The 21,424-nt window shown below is 41.2% G+C and overlaps 1 protein-coding gene across 1 annotated transcript; it reads left to right on the top strand.

Moving 5' to 3' along the window:
- Positions 1-18,370: 18,370 nt before the first annotated feature.
- Positions 18,371-18,630, top strand: LOC116801775. Its single transcript, XM_032723227.1, has one exon. It carries the CDS (start codon positions 18,394-18,396, stop codon positions 18,628-18,630), a length of 237 nt encoding a protein of 78 aa, XP_032579118.1. The 5' UTR covers positions 18,371-18,393.
- Positions 18,631-21,424: the final 2,794 nt, after the last annotated feature.

Below are 21,424 nucleotides of genomic sequence, written 5' to 3'. Positions count from 1 at the left end.
AATAGTAGAAACTAAAAGTGAAGTGGCGCAAAGAGAAAGAAAAGTGAGCCAGTTGAGCCATTCAACAGTGGGATGAAAGGATTTTAAACTTCGCTCAAGGATGCTTGGGCAGAGAATTACCCGATGTCACCAATTGGGTCCTTCCGTTGTATTAACTTTTCTTCGAGGCATTCAGAGGACTTTAAGTAATTTCTTTAAGAAAGATATTTAACTAATTCAAAAGTACATTCCCCTCGCTGTATATTACTTATAAATTTATTCGCATTTAAGGTGCATACATTAAACTCCAGTTGAGTTCGCATTGATACCTTGAACCCGAGCGATTTTTCATTATCGCCACCTGCTGCGATTCGCCCTTTGAAGGCGATAAAGTACACGCAGCAGCTTAATCAGCCCGATTTTGAACTTCATCATCGAGAATCGCATTGGCCGTGTCTAGACGGGCCTTAGACATGTTGTGTCTTTGGCTGGTGGTATTTTTTGCAAATTTATTATACCGTGACATTTTCATTTTGAAAGTCAGATCTGTGCATTGAACCAAGGCCTTCAGGTTGAAAATCAAAAGACAAATCATTTATCATCTCGATGGGGCAGCCATTTTCCACCAGCAATCGCCAAGCTAGGCAAATCAAATGAAGATACAAACGTGATGCTGTACTAGGTCACTTATAAATTGACTGCCAACTTTACCAGAGTAACTCAACTTGTAGAAAATCTCGATGTGCGCATAATTTATTGTTGCGATTGTCTGGCTGGCCTGTTTTTGGTACATAGCAGATAACGAGCCACGTCAATGTGCGCTAATAAACTCAAGAAGGATTAATTTTGTGATTTATTATATGCGCCAGAGACTGGACAATGCAGCAGATCAAGGGAAAGCTTAGAAGCTGTCCAAAAGTGAAATCCCCAGCATACTTTTCAGCTGTCGCTGGCATGAAGAGCACTTATTAATTAATTACTTTTCTTTAGCAGCGGACCTGCACTTTAATGAAATTGTTTCTCTGCTAATTAATAATAAATATATGTTCTTATACGAATTTTCATCAAAGAAGTGACAAGATAGTGTATTGTTTAAATTGACTCCTGAGAACGTTTTCCCTTCTTGCCTTTCAAATGAAATCAACCTTATGGGTTTCGTTCTGCCAGGACCATTGCTCAGTTTATTTATTTTCCATGAACATCTCGATGTTTTGTTTTGTGCCTCCAACCATTTTGAAGTCAATAACTTGCAGTACACACAAACAGGAACACAACGAACCGACAGAATTGCGGCAGCTTGAAAGGGCCCGGATTCTGGTCATGGTGCCCGTTTTAGACTCCTTTGGCAGACAACTTTGCATTGAGCCATTTATGCTATCATGTATGAAATGGGCGCCCACATAAAATGTATATATGGTGGGGCATAGTCGTATATCCGCATATATGAACCAGTATTTGTATTATGGCAGAGGCCACAAAACAAGCTGTTAAAACAGCTGCCATCGGCTCAGAACTCTGACTGCAGCCAAGTCCTCTGACAGTTTGTACCCCGACTATAAAAATTGTTTGCTGAGGCATTAAATTGAATGAAAATGTATGATCTTTTCATATTTGCCTATGCGACTGCAAAAGGGCCCACCAACTGGCAGCGAAGGAGCTCAACTGCCGGTGGCTAAAAACCTGCATGTGGTTGTCTTATGGCCAAAACCGGCATGTGTGAGCCATTTAAACACGGGGCAACTTTAAATTCGCAGGCCGCACAGTTTGCAAATCAAACAAATTCCGCCAGAGTCAACAGACCATCAATCAAAGTGAGCAGCGTGCATATTTGCAATATATCCAATAACTGACCTATGACCTCAGGTAGCAGCCGCCAGCGATTTATCATCGCAAATGGCAAACAAAATGGACCGTGTGACAAAGAGGCGACGAAAGCTAAGCCTCACTCTGGCCACCAGTTTAGCCGCCCCGCCAATCATGGCTAACAAGCAGCCCAAACGCTTTGTTTTTTATGAGCCATCTCCCCTCAGGTGACAAGAAGTTCTCCTGGAATGGCGTATGGAATTTTTCGGGCAGGTCGCGATGCCTAAACAACAGCGGGCACGTCCTTCCACTCCTGACTCCTCAGTTTCCAGCTAAGAAAGATTAATGATCCCGATGACTGTGGCAGTAGCTTAGAGCATTTATATCTACACAATATGCAAAGATAGCACAGTACCAGAGTCAATTTGTAGTTTGTCTTTGCCAGCAGTTTGAAGTCTATTAATAACGAAGTTTGGAAAGGCCAGAAAAGTACTTTAATGTTTTAAAACCAAAAAAATGGCATCCTAATAAGTTGTTTAAACTTAATTAATTTTTCTAAACCGATTTCTAGTACAGCTTCTAGAGTTCCTACGACAACTATTCCCCCAAATGGTAACGAAGAACTAGCAATAAGCTCTTATGAGTGGGAAAATAAGAGTCAACTGGAACTGAAACTCAATTTGTGATAGTTTTGCCTGTGGATCTGCCAGGGACTGAAATCCTTTTGATACGATTTCCGGTTAACTGTTGCTTTTGATTATGCAAAGTAATATTGATTTGTATTAGCAGGAAGAAAATGAGTCTCTCTGTCCCTACCACTCCACTTTCCGGCCGCATGACATGAAATTGACTTTCAGAAGTGTATTCATTTCGGGGGCGTGTTTCGGGCCGGACACATGCATAAATTTTGAGTAATTTAAGCAGCAGCAGCAAATGTCTCAAGTTATCCCTGCCCACAGACAAGCAAATGGCTCCATAACTCTCCTGGTCCTTCCCGCTTGCTGCTCCATGTGTGTCATGTCGGACATGTTGGTGGAAACAGCTCGCTAGCTCGCTCGCCCACCCGCATATTGCATGAATGGCTGGCTGTGGATCTGAATCTGGAGCTGCATGTGGCTGTGGATGTGGCCCTGGTTTCAAACTCTGTCTCTTGGCCCTGTGCATGTTCACTTGTCAAAATACGTTTGTTGCATGTAACTCAATGTCGGTTTAGAAGCAGAAAAAGCAAAAGCAAAGCCAAAAGCACGAGCAGCCAGTTGCCTTATGTGCTCGCTGACACAAATGCACTGGGACTCTGGCTAAAACTGGTACTGGGACATGCAAGACAAGCGCAATGTCAAGCGAAATAATAGCGAAAGACATGAGGCAGTGCAGCAGGAGCAGCAGCAGCAGCTAAAGAAATGCCCCGCAGTGATTTATAGTAGCACTCAGCCAACTGGCGAAGGCAGCCGGAGCATCTGACACCCCGAACAAATGCGCGAGCTTGTAACCCAATCATCACCAGCTGGGTGGAGGAGCAAGTGCCCACCTCATCAGGGGTAATTGCTGCCATGCATGTTCGTTAGGATGGGAATCTGAGTTCAGTCAATTGCCCACTTCGGAAGGTTTTTCTGGCCATAGTCAGTTGGTATGGGAGGCACTCGATTTATAAAGCATTTAAATAGGTTTCTTTATATATATAATTGAACAGATTTTAATGTGGGCACTTACCGACATGTATATGTGGGATTTTAAATACAAACTCCCTAGGTAAAAACCATTTTAGCTACAATTTCAACAAATTGTAATGGTCCGAACACCAAATGTTTCCTTGCCTCTAGGAATTCTCTGAATTCTTGGATTTTCTGCTTCCTCACAGATTTTTTTACCACAAATCTCACCATATTTCGCAGCAGAGGGACATTTTTAAGACTCAGCTTGCTATGCGTATGACATATGGAAAAGTTTCGTTTCGCGCAGTCAGCAGATTTGGGTAATAAGAGTAAAACACGAAAACTAAAACTTTATGGCCATTTCAGATGGTATTTTATGGCTTCCACAGAAGCAGAGAACTTATTTCAGATTTGCCGCAGTTATGATTTTAAGACCCAAATTGGTTAACACATAGATGTATTCGAAACCCTGTTCATATTTATCGAAATATAACACAAAAAATATAAATGCGAATAATAAGGATGAGAAAAAGAAATGTACGCTTGGGACTAAATTCCTGTTTCGTTTTTGAAACGAAAATGGAGTGTTTTTGTTTATGGTGCCCTTTTTCAGACTGAAAGCTTCTTTCAAGTCTAATCAACAGCATTTCATCAGCGTAAATTTTAATTAATATAAATTACATCAACTGACGGACGGAGAGGAAGAAAAAATATTTCGGACGCCCCGAGAAAGGGTTTCAGCCATGGCAGGTGGCGAATGGCGGCTAATCATGTTTCAAGGCTTTTGGCCAAGACACAGCGGCAGCGGCAGCAACAAAAGTGAGTAATACTTGGCCACGTCGGGAGGCTCTGTTATTAGCAATGTCATAATTTCATTACTGTCAACGACCGCGGCGGCATGGCTGCCATAGCGGGGCTCCACTCCTTTTTGGCTGCTCCTCCTGCAGTTTCGTCCTGTGTCTCCTGGCCCGTCTAAATTACACACGCGTGGCAGGTCTATTTATTACCGTTAGCGGTAATCCTAAGCCACGTCGGCGGCATCGGAAGACAAAAGGCAAAAGGCAACAAAAGGTTCTTATGGGGAAAAACGAAGGTCTCCTTGATACCCTTTAAATATGTCCTTCAAGAATACTTATCCTAAAGAGGGACATGACACTTTATATCATCTTGAAATTAGACATCTTTATACTTTTTACAATCTTAAAAAACAGAGATCAACCCATTTAGTTGGTGTTTGTCTAAAGTAATCTTTAACTTTACTGCACTACCTTTAATGAATCGCATTTATCATGAGGAATCAACAATCTGTAACTGGCCCCCAGTTTTAACCAATATGCCTGAGATATCCATCTTTTGTGTTTCCAGCTAAGCGATAAGTTCTGGCTGAAAAGTTTCCACCAAAAAACCATTCTAATTTTTTCCTTCTTTCTGAGCGGGTAGCTGCTGTCGCGCAAATTTTTCACAGCCAATATATCATTATAATTTGCATATCCGGCGATGTTGGAAAATTGAGTATCCTGGCGGAGGATGAGAACAGACTGGAAGCAAACTCTGAACGAAAGTGGAACTGGGAGTGGAGTGGGAATGAGAATAGGACTGAGGCCAAGACCGAGAGGAATCCCTTTCGCTGGCAGATGTTGCCACACAAATGTCTCAAGTGGCAATCAAGGCACTTCCATTCAAATTTACGTCGCAACAAATTACCACTCATTTGTCAACTTGCCACGCCCCACACACCAAACAGGCTATTCTTGGGGTTCCCACACTCCTGAAATACCCCCGATATGGTAGTGTGAAAAATCTATGCTTGGCACCCAATGTTCCGCGAAATGTGACCAGTAAAACTGGAAACGAAAAATTCATTCCATTCTCGCTCATTTCCACCTTCAAAGATTTTGACAGACAAAAATGGCTAATTAAAAAGAATCTTTGACACATTTAAATAAATGGCTTTGCTTTCAGAGTTTATTTTTTTTTACCAAATAAAATTGTTTTGACAAAATCTACCATTCTCTAAGTTCGAAACACTTGATATCTTTATCTTTTCCGCTTTTAAAACTTTGTTGATGACCAAAAGAAGGAGAAAATCCACAATGTAAGACCACGATTCAGTTAAGGATGTGGCAAACTATTTAATAATTTGCGGCCAGTTTTAAGTATCTCAAAGAGAAAAGCAAGAAATATTGAAGAAAGTAAGGCAACAAAATTGCAGCCAAAGATGAAGCTCAAAGGAAAGTTGCTACCTTCACTGAAGCTGAGAAGCAAACACCGTAATTTCTCACCTATTTATGGGCGTAATAAACGTTTATGATGATACCCTGGGCAGGATCCACTCGTCGTCCTCCCTAAATTTTAGATTATGGTAGCAACAATGTTGTCGAGCACCAAACTTTAAGCATTTCAGACCTCTTTTCGGGCAACATATGTTAGTACAATCCCGACTTTTATTGATCTTTGTCAACTTTACCCTCCACTCACACTTTCCAAAAATGACGAAAGGTCATTGGTAAGTAACTTTTCATAGTTGTTCAAACACCATCTCAATGTGTTCAGCTCAAAATGGAAAAACTTAGTATATGTGGCAAGTGACTTCTTCCCCACTCTGCCCAAAAAAAATAGATTGAAATTTGATTCAACCATATAGAAAGATCCGTTATATTGGTTTTGAAAATGCAATATTAATTACTAAGCGATTCAATTTATGTTTGACAAACATTAATAGAGTTGTGATGAGAATCCCTTTTTAATTACAACAGAAACCACAATTTTAATTACGCAGCAAGAGATACGGTCAGGAATACTACACATTTAGAGGAATCTGTCAACGACATATTTTCCAGCCAGGCTACTGAATTTCTTGCCGCACGATGAAGATATTTAATGAGACGTGGCAGAAACCAATATTCCAAAATGTTGCAATTTCAAAATATGTCCCACCGCTTTTGGACAAATTTTTGTCCTGGCCTGGTCTGAAATACAGATCCTTGACCATCTGCAGACCTCAAGGGCAATCAGGGATGGACTGAGGGGGACTGCAAGGGCAGGAGGGCAAGAAGTCCGACATTGTGGTTAATGCACATTACGTGAGAGCTGGGCACAAACAATCTTTAATTAATTAAAATTCATTGCAGTCTGTCTGGGCCAGCTCAAAATCACAACATTCAAATGGCATATTAACTTACTTAGGCAAGCATGAAGGCAGGCAGCAGGCGAAGGATTCCAGCCGCCCAGTGTTTGCTCAGTTATTATTATTATTGCAATTATTGTTGCAACTGCTCCTGGGCACTGTCAAACTGCTTGCAACAATGTTTATGTCCCCAGCCCAATGTTTGTGCAACCTCAGACTCTGGCCTCTGCACTGGATTAGTATGTGATTTGCCTTAAATTGCGTGCGTTAAACTGCTGGACACGAATGCTCCAAATTGGATGGAAATGGCCCCTTCAACGAAATGAGTCTAGTTATGAGGATCATGACAAATGCAGGCTGCCAAAGGAAGACAGGAGACCCCATTTCAATATAAACACTCTATTCAAATAGTATATGCGGAAATCTATCAAAATTGTGGAGTGAAAGAGCCCGAGAGTTCGAAGGAGACGGAGAGTTATTCATGAATCAAATGCAGAAGTGAAGCTGTTTGAGTTTCCAGTTGCCCGCCAGTCACAGAGATTTATGGCTTTTGCCATGTGTGTGCGAAAGAGAGGCAGCTAACCGAGAAGAAAGAGACGCCGAACATAGGAAAGTATGCAAATGCCTGTTCTCGATATTGGAATTCTGCCTCTGCCACTAAATGGTTGAAATATTACTTGTAGCAATATTTTATGCACAGATTTAAAAAAGAGGAGGCCCGAGTTATAGCGCACAGTTTGAGGACATTGCTTCGACAATTTCATACCCCCTAGAACAATTTATGGAAAATGCGACTTATTACACACAATTATTTCGAACACCAGTCATTCTTCCAGGTCAAATTGCTCTTTCAGAATTATTTTCACAAAATTGCAAAAAACTTGGTTTAAATCCTAATTGATTTAGGAATTACAAAGTAAGAAAAGCTGGGTATAAAAATGGTAAATGCTTTTCCTAGATCTAACCGAAAAGAAGCTGAAAATAAAAAGACGCAGTTATATGGCCTATACTCGTTAACGGTTTTGTGCGCTCCTTAAGTGCTTTTCAATGTTCTCCTACTACATTCTCGAATTTCTGTGTAAGTATTTCTGAATCGGAGATATATTTTTGGCCCATCGCCAATGCATTATTGATTTAAAAAATAATGCAATTCAAAATACCTTTTTGTCTCACTAAACTGGTTATTTATTCAGGGTCTCTTGGTCTTTACTCAATGACAACATTTGCAAAACCCAAAATTGTACCTTAACAATGCTAATAACCAAATCTGCAAGCGGCCAAAGGGAAACACAATTTTCGGACCCACAACATAATTGATCAATCAAAATGTAAACATTATTTACGGTTTCTCACCCATGGAAAGGATGTGCAGGGGAATTCTATGCTGGAATTGATTTTAACAATAATTAAAATTGAATATGCTAATCAAATGTCTGTGTTCGTATGCGTGTAACTATGGGCCTGTGTGTGCGTGTGTACATGTGAACTGGAAGTAAACAAAATTTTGCATTTGCGGTTTTCAACGCAATTTGTTACTACGAACATTTCGACAACGACGCCCCCCATTTGCATTGAGGAAAGGTAATTTTATTAAAGCACAACCACACTCGTAATGGCAACAATAACAGGGCAACACATTCATTTCAATAATATCAAAAACAACAACCAGGGCAACGAGTATGGCCAACATTAGAAAAACCCCCATTTTTGAACCCTCGACATTTATTTTGATTGCGCTCAACCGTAAAATGACCCAAAAAACAAAACAAAACAGAATGGCATAGAAAGGACAACGAAATTTGCAAAAGACAAAGAAATGAAAACCGAAACTAAATATCGACAGGACGTAAAGCAAATAGGCCAAAAATTGTTTTATTTCAACTCTAATTTGGGCCAAAATTTTAATGATGATTGGCCGCCCTCAACACCCCAAAAATAGAACCCTTAACCCTTTTTGCGGTGCGTTGTGTTGATTATCCCCGAACCGAAGGGTGCGGGGTGAAGGGCTCAAAAAACAAACCGATTTTCTGTGTGATTTTTAAGTGGAAAATTTGAATTATTTATGCAGCTGTTTTGTCAGTACAACTCCCCACCAACTACCCTGCCAATTAATAACTTGCTAAGCAAATCCTTTGGCATCAGTTCCTTGAGTGGTTCGCATAGTATGGCTGGCAGGGGTCTCGAAAATACCTCAATACCTCAACCAGTTGATTGTGACACTTTGCCAAAGACTCCGGCTCTGGTTTTATGTGGCTGGCACATAAATTGTGACAGGCGAAAGTTTTGCAGCATGCGGCTGCGGTTAACCAAAAGTGAAAGGGAGCAGGAGGTTTGGAGCAAAGGGCGCCGCTCACGAGTATTCAACATTTATGAGCAATATGTGGCAACTGTTGAAAATGCCAGGGCTCAAGACGTGCCCCGAACCCATCTCCCATCTTCCCCCTGCGTCGCATCACACATCAGCCATGCAGCACCCATATATAGCATATAGCACCCAAGCCAAGTCGGCGTTTGACATGTGATTGAAAACTTTGACTTTGTTGCATGTGGTTGAGCTGAACAAAGGCGCCCGTCCGGGCACACAAAAAATGGCGGAGTGGGGAGCGATGGGGGTAAAACATAATATGAGGATGCCTGGTGACAGGCAGCTGCAAAAACAAAAAACTAAGAACTTCAGGATCTCTCGGACCGAATAGTAAATGCCCTTAAATATATATAAAGTTATTAATTAATTTAAATTCATTTTACAACATAAGTAAGTGCTAACTGTTTGTCTAAAGTGCATATATTGACTGATTTTAAATAATAACTTATTAGTTAGCTCCGTTGTCAAAGATAATTGCTGAATTTAACACGGTATTTATCGTACTTATGTTAGTAATAATTTTTTAAACATTTTTAAAATCCAGCATACCCTTAACATACCCCGTCTAAAAACTAATAGCAAGAGGGGGAGAGGGGGGAAATAAAACGGAAAGCTGAGAGGTTCGCAAGTTGGCAAGATTTTAATAAAAACCCGCTCGTTTGCTCCCTTGTCTTATGACAAATTCCAGGTTAGTTGCTTTCCACACACAAAGCTCAAAGTTACGAGTATTGGGAGCCAACGTGAAGTGCACTAGTAGCACCTGCTGCAAAGTGAAATAAGAGAAATATTTTTAAGATATTCCGAAACTCTTGGATTGCTTTAGAAAAGTGCAATAAAAAAGCGAAGCAATTAGTGGGACAACGGTGAGCGCTTTTTAACTGACTTTATATGCGCTTGCCTTGCAAATACATCATTATTTCCCTTGGCTCTTTTAAATTGCCAACCAGCTATTTGTACTAGTTGCGAGTGGCATTTAATCGGTGGTCCCCGCAATTTGTCAGATTTGGTTGTCACTGGCTCGTAAATCCCCACTGCGGAAAAGGTGAATCAATTCATTACAATATAAAACACATAAACAAAAGCCGATCCCAACACATGTCAGCGACTTTAGTTCGAAGGAATTAAGAGCAGACAAATTAATTAATTGTCAAGGCAGTAATGGGATATACTCATAATGTATGTTTGTTTACACACGCAACTCGTAGAAGGAAGGGTATACTGGATTCGTTAAAAAGTATGTTTATAGTTTTTTGACTTTTCGGTCTGGCCTTGTTTGTTACTATAAAGGCTAGCAAGTTAGAATAAGCATGCAGATTAAAGTGACGCTTGTTTCAAGACGTAGCCACGCCCACTCTAACGCCCAAAAACCAACAGTGTGCTCGGTGTTTTTAATTTCTTTCATAAGAATTTCAATCTTTACCAAGGGATGTTTTTTTTTCACCTCGCACTCCCAACAAATTAATACAATTCATAATCAGCTGTTTTATTGCAAATTTAATATTTATATGAACTAAGTAGTTTTACTATAAATAAAATCGTAAGCAAAAAAATGTTGTGGCGCCGTATAAATCAACACGCCCATTTGTCGGGACATAAATAAATCCATATACAAAGTCAAATGAGTTTTTACGCATATCAAAAATGATTACAAAGGGTTACGTGAAAAAAAGTGATCAGGGGTGTGGGTGGGGGGTGCGGTGGCGCTGTGTAATTACAATAAATGCGACATTTAAATGCCTTGCTTATCGGACGCGCAATTACAATGACAACGATGCCGACCGACGGACACGGAAGCGATTCGAGAAGGATATAAAGGATGAGGCGGCGAGTGAAGCCGGCCGGCCAAACCGAACCGATTCACATTAATGCGCATAAATATGAAATCATGCGTTAAGATCAACAATTCAACAATTAAAACTTAATTGCATTAACATGAAATGTGCATCATCAACAATGCGAATGGATGACTGACTGGCAGCGAAGGATGCACAAGGACATGCCCACTGGCCGTGTGACAGTTTTCAGTTTCCAGTTTCCAGTTTTCCATTTCCCGATTTCCGCACAAAAGTCCGATAAACTCGAGTGGCCAGACATCTGGCAGAGGAAACGCGACCGAATGTCCTTATCTTCGCTCTCCTTCCATCGCCAATTGATGGTAAATTGTTTTGAAGTAATGAGAATTTGGCGCGTTTTTATATTTTCCGCGTGTAACCTGCATTAAAAAGGGATCAGCCCGAGCAGCTCAAACATCTAAGAACCTCTCCCCTGGAGTGTGGAGCCATTAAATGGTTAGGTTCCCGCCTTCACCGATCTTTCCCCGATTTCTCAGATCCAAGCTCCCAGGTTCGCCGACGACCTCAAAATGCTTAAATTGCTTTTTTGTTACACGTAGCAAAATACTTTGTTGTCTGTCCGTGGCAAACGGCAAAGGGGGAAGGAAGTGAAGTGGTTGGGGGTGGTGGAGGTCTGCAGGAATGGGAGGTTGCTGCCTTTTGTGCGTTTTGGCGTTGGCATGCTGGTGTGAATTTATATTACAAACTATTACTGTCAAAAAACACGTTTACATAGCACAAATATACCAAAAGCCACACTCGTACACACACACACATGGAGGTTTTCTCCCCTTCCTAACCCCTGCACATCCCTTTGGGATGTCCTTTCCCTCGAAATGTCTTAGCCATCCCTTTCGATATGTGTGTGTGCCTCGGGTTTTGGGGTGGGTGGAAACATCTTGCTCGGGGTCACACTCACACACCAGAAATACATTTTCTTGGGAGTTAGGTGAAAAGGTACAAATACCCAGTAAAAATACAAAATACTTGTATATAAAATGAAACAAATGAAGTTGATTTAATGTTCACAGCTAACAAGAACGCAAATTTTAAATCGTTTAAAAAAAATTTTTTTTAATAATATTATTTTAAATATATTTATAAGTCTAATACATTTACAAATCAAATGTAGTGTGTCTTATATAGATAGTTTTAAATACTTTAGATCCTTATATTTATTTATTTCTGCCATAAAAATATACAAAAAGAATACCTCATAGGACCAGTATGCCCCACTTCCTTCACAAGCGTCGAGGGTATTAAAAATTGCTTTGCTGACACAGTTTGTGGCAATGGCTCTGAGCTTTGGCATTAGGCAACTTGGACGTGGCTGCTGCTACAAGGTGCTAACGTTCGGCCTTATGGACTTGTCCATAAGCTCGTCTCTAAGACTGTCTGACTGGCCCTCTCTCGCTCCCACTCGCACTTCTGGCGCCGCATCAGCATTAGTTTTAATGCGTCGCCCGTCGGAGGGCAACAAACCGCTGCCGAGTTGCACCACCGACCGAATACTCCCACCAACCAGCACCCACCACGCACCACCCGATGCCACGCCCCCTTTTTAGGCGACGGCCTATATGGGCGAGCAATTATTTAGGAAAATTTCATTAGCACAGCTGGCAGCCAGAAATTTTGCCGGAATGGCAGTACAGCAACAGTCGGCCGCCCATATGCTGAGTATGAAATGAAATTTAATTTAATTTGCAAGTTGCTTAATTTATAGCATGTTTACAATTTGCAATTTGTACAATTCGATTTATCAACAAAAATAAAACTGCCAGTGGGTGGAGAACGGGGCGGTGTTGAAGTTGCAAACGCACGAGTTGCCAAATGAAATTATGTACTGAAACATTGAAGGAGGAGCCGGAAAAAGAGCGAGGCGGCTCAACTTTATTGCTCGTTGCGTGTCAACCGTCAACGCTTTAGCTTTGGGGTCACGCCCCCATTACCCATTTTTTCGACCAGCATTCCAGCGGCTGCACCACCACGCCATCACTCCACCACCCACTTTCGTTTTTCCTTTGTGTTTAGATGTGCCCTTTGGCCTGTCTGCCAAACAGAAACAGCAGAGCAACAGCAACAACAACATCAACGGAACCAACAAGCAACACTCTTTAACTAGTTTGTCTGTTTGCCCCCCTGGTTTGTCCGCCCACTGACCTCTGACCTCCCACCATGTGCGTCGCATGCAATTTTTGTGCATGTCCTCGTTTATGGTAGCAACAAAACAGCACCAAGAACACAACAAAAACGTTTGTGCCTCATATTTAATTAAATTCCCAACGCAACCGAAAGTTCAATGCTTTATTTGCATTGTTAAGCATTCTAGTGGGCATTTTGTGGCATGCCACGTGACATGCCAGGCAATATTTTTGGATTACTATTATTGACTATTATTACTATTATTTACTAGTTACTCTTCTAGTTACTTGATATAAGACCATTTATTTGATATTTATAAGATAATATAATAATTACAATTTCGTTTTGATTTCTGAACTGCAATAGAAAGGATATCCTTGCTCCACTTTACAACTTTTGTTTTTAGCGTAGAAATGAATTATACTTTCAAAAGAATTATTTAAGCCCCATGAGAGAGCAAACACATTTAAAAACCCATACCCATCTCTTTTGTAATTTGGCTAATTTAATGGTACATTCGGCACACAAAATAGATGCCAATCACAGAGTTCTTCGGCACACACACACACTAATACACTTAATTATGCCTTGTGCTTTGAACTTTGGCCCCTGACTCCTTGGATTTATGTGCACGTATACGTAATTTATTTATTAACCCTTGAACGGTGCGTGTTGGTGGGGGCAGGGCGGAGGAGAGGGGGCTCAAAAAACGTAGCGGCATCTTGAAATAAATTTAAATTAGTTTTAACATATTAAGCGCAGAAAGGCTGGGCCCTAAAAGTCATCTATCGACATTATTGTTGTCCCCACATCTAGGCAAACATAAACTTTAATGAATTTCACCAAATCCAAATATGCGTCGGTGGGCATATGAACTTATTTTGCTAACCTTTTCGTCGGTTGCCATAGAAGCACCAGAGTCAACCCAAATATTTGCATGAGTGCGCGAGGAAAAACCCCGAGGATGCTGCTACTCTGACACCGAAAACATTTTAGTTTGGTGAGAAAATTAAACGCGCACACATTCACACAAGGATGCTCGCACCCGCTTTGAGACTAGACAGTTATATTTTTTGGTTAGCAGCCTTAAATTGCAACTTTTCGCACTTGAATATGCCAAAAACTTCACACCCCTACATCCGTGCGTGAAAAGGATGGCTAGAGGGTGTTAGAAAGAGGGAGAGAGAGAGTGAGAGATAGGGATAGGGATACCGAGACCTCTTGAAACTTGTAAGCCGCAGGGAAAGGGGGTCGCCTTCGCAACGCCCTCACATTACGCATAAATTTTGCACTTTACAAATTTGCCACGCACACGTTTGCGGCATTTTGTATAACATTTACGCAGTCCGTCGAAGAGTGTGAGGGGGCGGGGGGTGTGTGTGCTAAGTGGGCGGGGCAGGCGGAAAATTAGGAGGGTTCGAGGTAACTACATATGTAAAACGTGCGCCATTTGTCAGGCTGACAGGCGGGCACAAGGTGACACAGCTCGAGGGCCTTTCAAAACTACATACAGCGCCCACAGCGCAACTAGCCAGCTTTGAATACCCTTAGAATATCATATTAAATATAACATGGCAAGGCCTAAATCCCATCCAAATTTTGGTTAGAATAACATTCAGTCGACTTTAAAAGTGTTACTTTAAAGTTAGGTAAAATCACTATTTTAGTTATGTTACATCTTTGTATATTTGGTATTACCCTGTGCAAGAGTGCGTTGATTGGTAAGAGCTAGCTGGGTAATGTAAACAAGCACTGCACTAGTAATCAACTTTCTTATATGCCTCCAAAATAGAAACCCATCCGAACTTCTCCTTTGTCGCATGTGGCATAATGAGCTGGGTCGTAATGCTTGGAGTCCCGAAAACTCCGCACGCTATTACATCAGCTATGCGATTCGCTATTCGCTATCTAACCCAAAAACGCGTGCACACACAGTTACATAACAAATTAGAATTGGGTCTAGCAACCACACACTCACACACCTTCACACATCCCGTTTTAGCCCGGCCACATGGCGTATGCGTAATGCGTTACCATGTAGAGTAGTGTTCTTCCTGACGCCGATGATGTTGCCTCTTGTATCCTGCGGTGCTTGTAAACTTGTAGCCTTGTCAAAATGTCAAAAATTTTCGAGGGTAGTCAACGCCATTTCCCATTTCGCATTTTCCGTGCCATCGCCCACTTTTCTTCGCACACTCTCAACGATGAGAACGCGTTAAACGGGGGGCAAAAAAAAAAAGAAAGTACGGTAGCCGAAAGTGTAATTGGGCGTCGCTCGGGTTAATCGGGGTTACGGCATGGGTGCGATATTTTCGACGATGTTCCGCCCCCGCCACTTAGTTTTAATTAGTGGCTTACATTTCATGCAAAAGATATGACTAAATTGGTTTTCCGAAATGGAGCAGCTTCACTTGCGAGAATGGGTGCTAATGCCTACCGCAAATTATTTTCCAAGGCCTTCGACCTTATTTGCTGTTTAAAGCGAAATAGTGCTTAACATTTACAAACTCGTTTAATGTAGCAAGGAATAAAATTAGATAGTTTGTTCCTTAGAAGAAAAGAAGGATATAGATTTGACAGATTAGACCTGCCTTCTCTTCAGACTTTATACCCCCTTAAAGAGTCTGATAATATTTAATGGGCTTTTAAAAGTTCTCCCCTCGCTTTGACGAAGACATTTCATTTTCGCTTTTTCGAATACCAACCACAATGATAATTCTCCCTTCGCTGCTTTTACATTTGTTGCGCCACTCGACCTATTCCACTTCCCCATAAATTTAAGAAGGAAACACCCAACGAAGACTACAAAAGCCGCGACGGCAACAACGCATACATTTGTAATTACATGCAATTCATTAAAGTGTAAATACAACATAAAAAAAAACTTGTTTATTAACAATTATAAGTGATGTAGGAGACTCGACTAGATGTTGACTCGTTTAAATGCAATTTTTCCCATATGTGAGTATGATATAAACAGCAAAGAAGTGTTTTGAAAATTAAATATACTGATTTATACTGGGTTACTGTTTAAATATATTATTTGTAAAAAAATGTCTTCTGAAATAGAAGATAGATGGATTCTTAAACTACTTTGGATATTCCTTATTTGATGCACACATGGTTATATTTTCCAGACATCTAGATGGTCGCATACAACCAATTTGCTACCCTTGATAAGAGGAAAATGATTCTAAAGGAACCGCAGCTAGAAGCGGCTATTACTTACCACCCCCACCTGCCATCCCACCCTTTTTTTGCACAGGATGTGCGCAGACTACAGGCATTTAAATTGTCATGGCAAGCAGCCTAGACGACAGCCGACTACAAGGACACGCAGAAAGGCTTGTCGCTGGTCTAAAAGTGGGTGGCAGTTGGATGGCTGTGGTGGGGGCAGTAGCGAAAATGTCTGCTCGCTTGGCTGTGCTTTTTGTGCGAAATGGGGGAAAAAAATATTACTGCCTTACGGAGCGGTGGCAAACATATTTACACCTTGTTGCCATATGCTTAATGAGCAAAATGGCAAGATGAAGGATAAAAATGGAGGCAGGCAGGCTGAAAACCAGCGGAGGATGCCTCGCTGCCTTGCAATTGTAATTTTTGTTAAATTAACACGTTGCCAACTGTTGCCAGACGTGTGGCAAGGTGTCCTCTTTCGCTTGTCGCAGGAAGTTGTCAAGTGGCGGCGGCATAAATTCAATTAGCAAAGTGGCCTCGAGTGACAACTGTTGGCGGGAGAAGCAGGGTTAGAGCAATGGATAAAGTAGCTTTAAGATGCCAGGATCTCCTGATCCTGCACAATATACTAGCTTCTGTGCATGGGCATTCGCATTTCGTTAGCCTTCCTCGACTCACAATCAGCGCAGTGAAGCGCACATCCTGTCAGCCTGAATGATTGTCCGGAGTCCCGAGTCCCGCTCTTGATTTAAACCGAAACTGAAATGCACACAAATGGATTCCGAACTTGACCTCGACCACAGCCCTCGCCCTTCTTTACGGTTCACCCAAGCCAGTTTCTATTATTTTGTGAGCTTTATTCATACACGACTGAGGGTGGGTATGGGCCCTAAAAATTCACTGGGAGAAAAGTCTGGAATATCTGTCTTTTTCGATATTAGCTCTAAAAACAACGTGGGAAATTATTTACATATATATCTAAGGGTTTGCTTTTATTAATATGCGCATAAAATATTCCTTTCCCACCACATATTTAAGTAATAATGTTACAACATTTCTAGCAGTGCTCTTTTTTATCCCCCATTTTGTTCAAGTCAATTTTGGTTTGCCTTGCCATGATTTGATGCGTGGCTGTGAGTGGGTGAACGCAAACCCAGTTGGTGGTTGAGATTTTGGCTGTGGGCCACTCGCCATTTATGCGCGACCCGTTGGCCTGGCGACAACATCTTTCGATTTGCACCTGCAATTTGCCGGCGGCAACCACTAAAATGTGTCACTAAATGCTCAGCACGCGAAACGGCTATGCACTCTGTGCACACAGAACACCACCCACGATCCGAGCAGCCAGCAATCAACCAAACAAAACTCAACAATGCCTCGGGCTCAGCTTAGGATAGGGTATTAATGCATGGGTTATGAGTTCTCTGCGGTATTGTACAACTTATAAAAAGTCCTTCGAATGAAAAGAAATAATATGATAAAGAAAAGTTGTAGCTATGATAACACAAAAGCAAACTAAAATAAATAAGAACATATACTTTAATAATTATTACTAAAAATGCAATCAAAGTAGTGAAATTCTGCACTCTATTGATATGAATTTTAGTTAAATTTTAAATACTTATTAGCAGCCAGTTAGAGAACTGTCATATTCGTTAATTCCTAAGTATTTCAGAGCTACCTGCTTGCACTTCTTAGTTGGTTATGCATTTGTTAAGCTCGCGAAAAGAAATTGCAACTCTAGCTGGCTTTTTCCCCTCGGTCTCTGGCTTTGAGCTCCTGCCTTACGACTGCTGGTGCTACACGCCCAGTAATTGCCATTGCACTTGTTGTAGATGTAGTCCTGGTAGTCCTTGTCCAACGCCTGTCACGCCCACCCGCCGGCTTGCCATGCCCGTTAACCGCCCACCGAAAGCCCGCTTGCACCCGCGGAGCCACTAAAAACAACCGCAACACAAAACTATTTTGTTCACGCAATGCGAAAATGCATTGTTGTTGCCGCTCTCTTGCCGCTGGCATTTGGCGTTACGTATACGCAACGTATGCCAGGGCGCAATTTGCATTTGTATGCACATTGTTGTTCGGCGGGCGCGGCAGTGGGCGTGGACTTTGGCTTGGTTTCCCTTGTAATTGCTTTAAACGTCATCATCACAGCCTCTTGCTCCGCAGCTGAATGCGTTCATTGTTGTTATTGTTGGACCGGGCGCTTTGTTTGGGCCCTAACTGAAGTTTATTACATTCGGTTTTGATTTAGCAATCAATATTGAATTTGGTTCTGGCATTGTTACAAAATTCAAGTTTTAAGCCTATTAAGCAATGAACAATCCATGGCGCGAAATCGGCTTTATTAGCAAGCATAAACCCAAGAAACATGTGAAAATCATTCGGATCAAGAAACGCGTTGCCAAGTGGAAGAAAGTCTTCGAGCGAAGGCAATATGAATTGATACAACTTCATTTGAGAAATCGTATTAAGTATTTAATTATTGAAAATCTGGAGAAAGCATTGGCTGAAAGCCCAACTAAGAAAAGGATTCAGAAGAGCTTAAAGTAGCTTAAGCCTAAGTTATGAAATGAAAATTATCGTAATTTTAATGAGAAATTACCAGATAAGTATTGATAAAATTACTGCCCATTGGATTTCCAAAACTGTTTCACAGTAAATTAGACCATTTTCAAATCAAAAGCGAACATAAACAATAGATGGAAGTAAAATCAATTTCCATTGTTTGCTACCCCATTGAGATGATTAAAATTTGAAATAAAATCTCGTAGGCCGGCTACCGCACACAATCATTTTCAAACTGAGCTCAATAAAAATCAAAGCCACTGAAGAATCATCATCGCATTGAATGCTGCGAATCCGAGCCGAATGGTAACTTCCCCAGCATTAATAAATATTTACAGGCACGTCGCGTCCTCTTCAATGGAATGGCCTACTGGGCAGTTCCAGTCTCAGTTCTGGCAATGAAATCAAATCAAATATGCGCGCTGACGCTTTATATATCGCACCGAAAAGGCATCCACCAGCATCGTTCGCTTTCGGTGTGCTCACAAGAATTTAAATCATCCGACTTACATGCTACTTACAAGCCAAAGCGCCTATATGTATGCCCCATAAAATGCGAGCAAGACCGAGTGCAGAATGGGCAAGTGGAAAAATGTTAGACATCACTGACCAAAAAAATTGTTGGCAAATTAAATATCCTGAAATTTGAACAGAATTGTTTGGAAGAGTGGATATAATTACCAGAATGTTAGTATCAGAATAAGATATTAATCTCTGTCCTAATTATTTCACTTTTTGAATAACAAATTCCTAAGAAGATCGTAGAAAGGCTGCATTCTATTTATAAATATACTTCCCTTACACATAATATGCATTATTTCTTTCAGTGCGGAAGAGGTCAGAGGGCAGGTTAAGGGAACGAGTGGCGAACAGTCTCTGGCGGGCAGTTTTTGGACAACGCAGCAGCCTGAGACTGACATCGCCCCGGATAGACAGATAGATAGATGGCCGCCCCCAATGGCCACCCACTTTGGTTTCTTGGGCGGACTGCAACAAAAACGAAGTTATTATTCGGCTTTCGGACGCTCTACGGTGGTGGTGGCAGGGTCTTTGCCTTCTTATGCACACGGAATTTTTATGAGTTAATTTAATTTATAGTTTTATTATTATGTTCGGGGCATAATAATGGGCAACGGCGCGAGTATCGGGACCCTCGGTCGTTGGAACAGTCGTTAAGCTCGTTCTTTCATGCACTTTTCAAGAGTGAATCGGCACACGACGATTGGCTGTTGTTTCTCCATTTTCTAGCGAGCTTTTGTCTTCGGCCATGCTGTTCTAGCCAAACAACTTGTAAACAAGTCGAAATGGCGCATAAATTTAATTTAAACGCCGGCATGCCGGATAGTATGCTACAATTTTTGCACTGTTGATTTATACGCTAATAAAAGCAATTTCACTGAATGCCAAATGAAAGCAGCTCCACAATCGGAGTAACTGACAGTCAAAAGGGGGTGAATAGGGGGTTGGGCTAAGAGTGAGTGGAGAAAGTCGGATGAGAGAAGGCCGATGGCCTGCCTTTGACATTGTAGACAAGCTGTTCAAGTGGCTCGTTCCTCGAGCTTCTGGTTCGTACATTTTTGGCCATTTTGGCGGACCCTCCAAGTTTTATTTACGCAGCAAATTTAATTATTTACTCTGACTTCCCGACTTGAGTTTGTGGGCGAAACTAATGGATTGACCGCACCATCCCCGTCGTCAGTCTAGCATTATGATTAACTTTGCCCTTAGCCAACAACTTGAATTCTATGCCACTTTAAAGTGGCTCCTTTAAAGCATTAATAATGCAGGCCAAATCAACGAATTCTGGCTGGCATTCACATTTTTTGGGCTAAAATTGTTTACATTTTAATAACATTTTGCGTAACATGCATTTTACATGCACATTTTCGGGGCAATTTTATTCAATATATTTGCCGGGCAACAAAAAATTTAAATAACATATGTATTAATTTTGCAACACCTAAACAAATGGCCAAATCGCTGGCGCTAACAATAAAATATTGCCACTTAAGCTGGATGACTTTCAAATGTTTTAAAGGCGCCTTAAAACACAGAACCCAAAACACTGTTTAACCGGCGAGAAAGTAACAAAAAATGAGGAACAAAAAGTAAGTCGGTTCCTGAATATTTCACCTGATACATGAATAAAACGAATACGCACACTCATGCCGTTGGGTATTAAGCTTTAATGAAGCAATAAATTTAAAATCTGCTTTTTTTATTATGAAAAAATTCCCGCACTAATGTACAAGAGCGAGAGCAAAATAGGGGTCTGTCAGGTTGGCGAGTTCGTTTGTATAAATACATAAACCTTTTTAAGCTGTCAAGTGATATGTCAAAATTGATATCCGAGTCATTTAAAATGCATGCAAAAGAAAGGAGTGCCAGGACTCAAACACGTAGCAAACAGGACTCGCAGCACATTTGCATAAATACGTTTACGTAATGTGAAATGTCAGCGACAGCGTAAAGGACTTCGCTTGCCCCCGAAAAGTGGAGAACGACTTTCACTCGACAACAAAAGGAAAAACCAGAAACGCACTCAGTGCCAGTAAGCCACAGTTACTGGCTGTTTTATGTTTTTTCTTTTTAGTGCAATTTTTCAGTTCGAACTCGGTCTATATTTTTTCCTGGCGCTGCATTGAAATTCATAACACATCTGATGCATAAACGCCCCCAAGCTGGCTATGGAAATTTCACGCATTTTATTAACACTGCAGGGGGGCGTGGCACTGCCTGTTCGCGACACCAGTGGACTGCCAGTAAGGAAAATAAAGAA

This window comes from Drosophila sechellia, chromosome 3R, assembly GCF_004382195.2.
Source record: "Drosophila sechellia strain sech25 chromosome 3R, ASM438219v1, whole genome shotgun sequence".
In the NCBI taxonomy this organism is placed as follows: Eukaryota; Metazoa; Arthropoda; class Insecta; order Diptera; family Drosophilidae; genus Drosophila; species Drosophila sechellia.
Note: the sequence above shows the minus strand (reverse complement) of the source record. Positions and strands in the feature narration are given on the sequence as shown.

Bases quoted from the DNA above. Each gene is read 5' to 3' on its own strand.
- LOC116801775 (XM_032723227.1), top strand. From the start codon at position 18,394: ATGAACAATCCATGGCGCGAAATCGGCTTTATTAGCAAGCATAAACCC.